At 44.4% G+C, this 6,957-nt stretch overlaps 1 protein-coding gene across 2 annotated transcripts; it reads left to right on the top strand.

Annotated features, from left to right (window-relative positions):
- Positions 1-348: 348 nt before the first annotated feature.
- Positions 349-5,707, top strand: LOC123110357 (nuclear transcription factor Y subunit A-7). 2 transcript variants are annotated; one of them, XM_044530849.1, is made up of 6 exons: positions 349-616; positions 1,096-1,260; positions 2,601-2,755; positions 3,864-3,926; positions 4,136-4,300; positions 5,106-5,707. In XM_044530849.1, exons 2-6 carry the CDS (start codon positions 1,233-1,235, stop codon positions 5,316-5,318), a joined length of 624 nt encoding a protein of 207 aa, XP_044386784.1. In that variant the 5' UTR covers positions 349-616; positions 1,096-1,232; the 3' UTR covers positions 5,319-5,707. The 2 variants fall into 2 exon arrangements, with proteins under 2 accessions (XP_044386784.1, XP_044386785.1); XM_044530850.1 differs by having other exon boundaries at positions 350-616; positions 3,867-3,926.
- The last annotated feature ends 1,250 nt before the right edge of the window (positions 5,708-6,957 follow it).

Raw genomic sequence — 6,957 nt, forward strand, 5'->3', positions numbered from 1 at the left:
TATAGGGGTTGAGCCTCTAAAAAAATTTAAGGGTTTAAGGGTTAAGGGGTTCTATTCTTTGCGATTTCTTTGTCTCAACCCGTAAAAAAGCGGTTATTTTTTAGGGTTTGAGGGTTTAGGGGTACTACTAGTAATGCTCTAAGATATCTTTACGTGTGACGGGTTGTTTTTCTGTCTCAAAGTAAAAAACTCACCATATGCAATAAAAAGATCAGGCTATTGAAGAAACCATTAAACAAAAACCTTGATGACCACTTAAGAAACCCAAAGGGTTTACTGAGCGAGCAGGTGTCAGTTTGGGAAGGTTCGGTTCAATGGCTGCAAACAAGCACCCGGAAGCTTCCGTTGGTTTCCATCCGTCCATCCACTCGCCGATACATATACGAAAACACCCCTGAGAAACCCGAGAATACCCTCTTATCCTCTCTCCACCTCTCTTTCGCGACGTCGTCGTCGACCCCTCTCCGCCGTACACGCCCACCCTCCACCCTCCACCTAAGCGCGCCAGGGAAGGAATTCTCTCGCCCCCTCGCACCCGCCGTCGCCGTCGCCGCCGCCGCCTCCGTCCTCCGCGGGGCGGGGATCCGTCCGGGCCCGAACTCGACCCCTCTCGCTGGTAAGCGCCGCCGCGACGAACCCTAGCCCCGCTCCGGCCGTCCAAATATCATCGCCCCATCATCCGTGTCGCGGATTCGCTTGCCGCGCGGCGGAGTAGTGGTTAGCGGCTTGTTTTGGGAACAATTGGGGGTTCAACTGATTGAACCCTTGCCCCCGCCCCTGTCCATGTGTCTGCGGTGGATTGATTGCGCTCTTTGCTGGCTGCGGAACTCAGTCATGGCGTGGGGCATCGATCGCGGACGCGAGCCTTGCAGTAGTACCTTCGCAGTAGTGGTTTTCAAATCTCAATTGACTGATGCGGTGTCGCACAATTGGCTTCCTGTATGTATACATAGGTCTGCCTTGTCGCCGTGGCTTCAGTGACCATAAACAGAAAGAAACTTTTATTTTGCGGGGAATAAATAAACAGAAATAAGCTGTAGTGGGGTCTTGCCAGAAGCTCAGTTTTCTTTAATTTTTTCCTGTTTCCCGTTTCAGGACAAAGCCTTTGCGGTTTGGTCTCGGAGAAGATATCGGTGTGCTTTCCTACTGCGGCATGGAATGAGGGTCTTGATCACCGTGTCTTTTCTCCGAGCTTGACACTGGTTGCGCTTTGCCTCGGAAAGTAACAAACCATGACTTCTGTCGCCGACGGTGTTTCAGGTATGCTTCTGTATTAAAAAAGCACGCATACGGATATGGACACACGGACATGGCGGTACGCATACGGGGACATGGGATACGACATTTTCGAAAAAGCTGCCATTCGGGGATATGTCGAGTATATATATAAAAAATTAAAACATGCCCTGTAATATAGAGTGAAAAGAGGAGAGAAACAGAGATGAGATCAGAATACTGTCCCATTTCCATTTGTTGTCTCCTTTTTCAAGTGCTCAACGATTGAATTAATTGATCCTCTAGACCCATGCCATTGCAACTTGCAAAATACATCAAATGCTACTATTAGTCTATTAGAGAGTAGAGACTGGAGAAGACATGCAGCAGAGGATGCAGGTATAACTTTCACCCTCACCCATGGACGATTGGCTACTGGCAGTGGCGCTCTGAGACGCCTTGCTCCCTAACATCAAGCAACAATCAAAACAGCAGCCCCAGGCACCAGCATGCAAGTGAGCAGCAGCTCAACAGCAAGAAATCAAGCAAAGAAAGGAAGAGGTTGAGGAGAGGCTGCTGGGGTTATCTGCTAGTTGAGCGTGGTTGCCGTCAGGAGATCGAGTCCATGCGGCGGCGGCGGTCGAATCCGGGGGGCAGCGGCGGTGATGGCGTTTTCGATTGCGAGCAGCGTTCCTTCCGTGGCGAGCGTGTGTGCGACCCTGCAAACTAGGGTTTGTACAGGGCCGAGGCTGTTATTGGGCTTCCTGTGTCCCCAACGTATTCCATACGTATCCTAACCGTGTCTTTGTTTTTTCCCTTTTCTTATTTCGGAAACCAAGGGATACTGGGGGATATGCTTATCCCAGCGTGTCCGGTCGTATCGTCGCGCCCCGCCGAATTAGGACGGCAGTTTGGCAGTTTTGTCCATGCTTTGTAGCTTTTGTCACCCACTTCTTTGCCATGTCAATTTTGAACCATAGCAGTAGTAGCTACTAGGTAGGGCAGTGTGCGATTGGAATTTTGACCATAATTGTGATGCTTTTTATAACTCTTGGCTCATGGAATTGGAGCTTTGGTGTATGTGGGAATTGGGATATTGTATTTGTAGTTGTGTACCAGCACTGAATTGTGTAGCATTACACGGTAGTATACCAGCTGTCATGTCTAATAGCTGGTAAGATTACTGGACATACTGGGATTTCATTCCTTATCTGTTGGAGTATTATTCTGCAGTATTTGCATCGATATCAGTTGCCACATTCCAAATGTTGACATGTTGATAATACCTACACCATAAATTCCCAGTCGTTCCATTTTTATTAAACATACAAGGAGATCCAATCAACTATGCCTGTCTCATTTTTATGCAACAATTTCTCGTGCAGGTGATCATAGAGCTGATGAGCAACAGCAGAAGCAAGCTGCTCAAGGGAACCAGGAAGAGGCCCCAGCTACTAGTATAGGTAGTCAGGCAATGGTGGCAACACCTGCCACAGATTATGTCACACCCTATGGCCACCAGGAAGCTTGCCATGCAATGGTATGAAACCTGTAACTTCCCATTTTTCTTCTTTATTGATTGGTACGACCACCCCTGTACACTTCTCAGATTGTAATGTCTTCCACTGAGCCCTCGTTTAAAGAAAGATCGAGGATTGGTCATAGTATTAGTTGGAGCAATGTAATGGATACCCATAAGGATCACTATGGGTTGGTCGTTCTGTATGGATTCTTCTGCCTGACTACCTGTTCTGCATTATATTGATAGGCATTATTTTTTCCTGGTTGAAGCACATTAAATTAACATAAATAATATCGGAAATGATAAATCCCGAACGTTTGGGATTTGCCCATCGCAAATTGAACGTTTTTTATGGCAACTTTAGTTGACGCAAGGATGGCAAGTTCAGTTGACAAGCACGGCAATTTCCTGGAAAAAACAAACTGAGGGTGGAACTGCCACCAGCTACACTTGCCATCTCTTGCGCATATAAATTGCCACAAAAAACGTTCGATTTGCCATGAGCAAATCCCGAACGTTTAGGACTTATCAGCGTCCAATAATATTAGACAATATTGAGGTCAAAACTTGTAAAAAATGGTTAGGTTAAACTTTTTTTAGAAACAGTAGTTAGGTTAAACTGCATCATTTCCTTCTCGTTGAGGTGATATATGAGATTTTGTTCCTTTTAAGGTAGACACTTTTGTTAAATTGTTAATTAGACGTGCAATGTTGATTATATCCATTGCCACAGTTCGCATATAACATTTCCTTGTCATACTGATTGCCCATGCCAGCTCACTGATCACATAAAACTATTTGCCTGTTGCAAACTCCATACATGGGTTGCATCAATTTCTCGCTACCTCTTCTGCATCCAAATATATTCCTCTCTGCTTCTAGCTTTAATATTTTGGTTTAGAAGATTTCTTTGTCATGCTTAAAGCAACTTAATTTTTTTTAAATGTAGACTGAATGTGTTAAAAAAGCGCTGCCATTTGTTCTAACTGAGCAAATTCCCATGCCTTCCCTGGACAGATTATTGCCTCTTCTATTGCTTTCTTGTTATGGATTTTTATTGTATTTCATGCATGATGCTGGAGTTATTGTGCGAAATTTGTTGGCTAATCCCACATCTTGTGCTCAGCAGGGTCAAATTGTCGATCCATTCTATGGAAGCCTTTATGCGGCCTACGGTGGACAACCTATGGTAAGCTCTTGCTACATGGTATAGCAATATCCGTAGTATAGGCCACAAGTATACCTGTGGTTGGTATGTCTAGGCCTACATTGAATATGCCCACATAGCCGTCCTGGTCCTTAGCAAGTGAGAAGTAACTTTGCATGATCGTAGACCTTGCTATACTATTGTTACTCTATTCAAATTAGTTCAGCTCATCAAACTGGTGTGTTCTTCAGATGCATCCACCAATGGTCGGAATGCATGCAGCCGCAATACCGTTGCCTACTGATGCAATTGAAGAGCCTGTGTATGTGAATGCAAAGCAATATAATGCCATATTAAGGCGGCGCCAATCTCGGGCTAAAGCAGAGTCAGAAAGGAAGCTTATCAAGGGCCGCAAGGTAAATGCCTATAAGTGTATTTACGTTACTGTATAACTTGAAATTTGATTAGATGTTTCTGTTTCTGAAGCTTCAGTATAGTTAAGAGTTGGTCGGAAGCACAAGTGCACAACAATAGGGCAAATAATCAAGTGAATTCTCCATTCTACATACCCTACCTCCACTGTGAAGATCGATCTGCACCACGTTTTACTATCTTATTAGGGTGAACATCATTTCATTCTTCTGCTATATCTGTATTTCAATACACCAAGTTATCAATGGCAACATAAAAATAGTAAGGATTTGGGAATAGAAGCAAGTTGCTACACATTGAGAATTTCTGATATGGAAGAAGGTGGATTTGCGCTTCTTTGTTCATCTGGGAAGTTGCTAAGCTGGAGAGAATTGAATTTGTTAGTAGGAATGTAGTAAAAGGCAACCCATAAATTTCAGTTTTCACCTGGGAAGTTGCTAAGCTGGAGAGAATTGAATTTGTTAGTAGGAATGTCGTAGAAGGCAACCCATAAATTTCAGTCCACCTGGGAAGTTGCTAAGCTGGAGAGAATTGAATTCGTTAGTTGCTCTCAGTTTTGAACCTCGACACAGAGACTGGTGTTGGCATTATCTGCAAAAGCTCATCTAGGACTTGCATGAACCATATACTGATGTTTCCAGTGCCAATTTGCTTGCAATTCTTATTCTTGGGTAGCATGTGGGACGATTATGCTAATGTTCATTCTTGTGGCTGTCAAGTTTGTGCTTGTTGGTATCCCCTTTCTGGATCTTGTAATGACAATAACTGACATGTGCCTACATTGTGCAGCCATATCTCCATGAGTCAAGGCATCAACATGCCTTGAAAAGGGCCAGGGGAGCCGGAGGCCGGTTTCTTAACGCAAAGTCAGATGACAATGAAGAGCATTCTGATTCCAGCTCCAAAGACAAGCAGAATGGCGCTGCACCCCGCAGCAGTGGCCAATCCTCCCAATCTCCCAAAGGCGCAACTTCGGCCGATAAGTCGGGGAACCATGAATGAGATGCTAGAAGGTCCGCCGGACGCGACGATCCATGCCAACAGTTTTGTACAGTATATATATGCTAGTGAGCGAGAGAGAGTCGCGCCGGCGGGTGCCATAGGATATATCCGCTCTGCTCTATAGTAGTGGTAGACTTATCGACAGATTTTTTTTGCAGCATATTGGTCCGTGTTTGCTGGTTTGGTTTCTACATTCTGTACAATGACTAGTTTTTTTTCTTTTGTGGTTTTTGTGTTCCGGGGTTAGCCGCGGGTTCGGTCAGGAGGCTTTTGTAGCTTATAAAAGAAGTATAATTAGTGCTACATTGTTTCCTTTGGTGTGGATTTGGTCTCTTAGCTGTGCTGCATCCTCATTCGCGGTGCAGAAAATAAAATCTGGGTATACATAATGGCTTGGCCTGCAGCTTTCTTTGGCCTTGATTGCATCCGCTGCAAATGATGCTCTCATGTTTTGGTTGGATGTTGTTTCCCTGCATGATTCGGAGCCTCGCGATAAGATGTTTGCGTCTCTCTCTGGTATATATCTTGTCCATTGAGTTCAGTTGCCTGATGATTATCAGAGACGACTGCCCTGAACACATTTGGACCCTGGTAGAGAAGGTCAGTCAGGCCTGAATTAGCAACCACACTTTTGAATCTTACTTTCTTTTCCCCCCCTCATGGACATTGCAATCATACTGTCATCACATGAACATTTGAATCATGGCTTTTTTCCCCTCGATAAGATGGAAGTTAACAGTTACTGTTACCAAGAAGAATATAGAGGCTTTCTCGAGAACACTGACTGAGGCATATACTACAGTTGGGGTACATCCTTTCTTGCACGAGCACACGACGCCTTTTTTGCTTGCAAAAAAGAAGCAGAAAAGAAGAGAAGCAAAGAGCATCTCCATGCTCCAACGTCACTGTCTTGGCGATGCGGATGAGACGGTAAAAATATTTTTTCTCTCGAGGGGAGAAATGACCATGCTGTAAATTAAGAAGTATGTAATGGACAGTGTTAGTAACAAAATTATGACCTCTCTGTCCTTGGTAACAGGCATGCAGATGTGGTCTAATTAGGTCGCCATCTGAACTGGAACATGCCTGCATCTGCATCTGCATCTGCATCTGCGTGACACTCAATCAGTTGCAATGGCCCAGGTGATTAGCTTAGGCGGCACTCTGTTATTATGTCAGGTGCTCACCAATGGCCAGACACGGGCTGCCACGTCACCGTACTTCTCCCTTAGCCCACAAGCTACTTATATACGTATACTACTACTAAGAGAGCAAAGGAACCTCACACATAGGATTCCTATTTATATCCTGATTAAACATGCTCATATGAAAATGCATAGTCTAGTCCCATGTAAGTACTGCGTGTCCCGACACTAATCATGCGCCCCCGCATGCATTTAGTCTAACCATAAAATCTTCAGGTCAAATCTTTAATCATGAGCCCCATGCAACATGCCAATATTATGCATACATTATACTACTTGTATGGCTTGTTAACTAGTACTAGATTCATCTTTTAAGATTTAGAAAACATGCTTAATTTGGGTGCCCAATTCATCATTGTACATGCATGCATGAGCTCACTTTATCATGCTTTTTTTTTTGCGCTGGAAAATGTCCAAGGGTGTGCAGTTACTTG

Source organism: Triticum aestivum, chromosome 5B (genome assembly GCF_018294505.1).
Source record: "Triticum aestivum cultivar Chinese Spring chromosome 5B, IWGSC CS RefSeq v2.1, whole genome shotgun sequence".
In the NCBI taxonomy this organism is placed as follows: Eukaryota; Viridiplantae; Streptophyta; class Magnoliopsida; order Poales; family Poaceae; genus Triticum; species Triticum aestivum.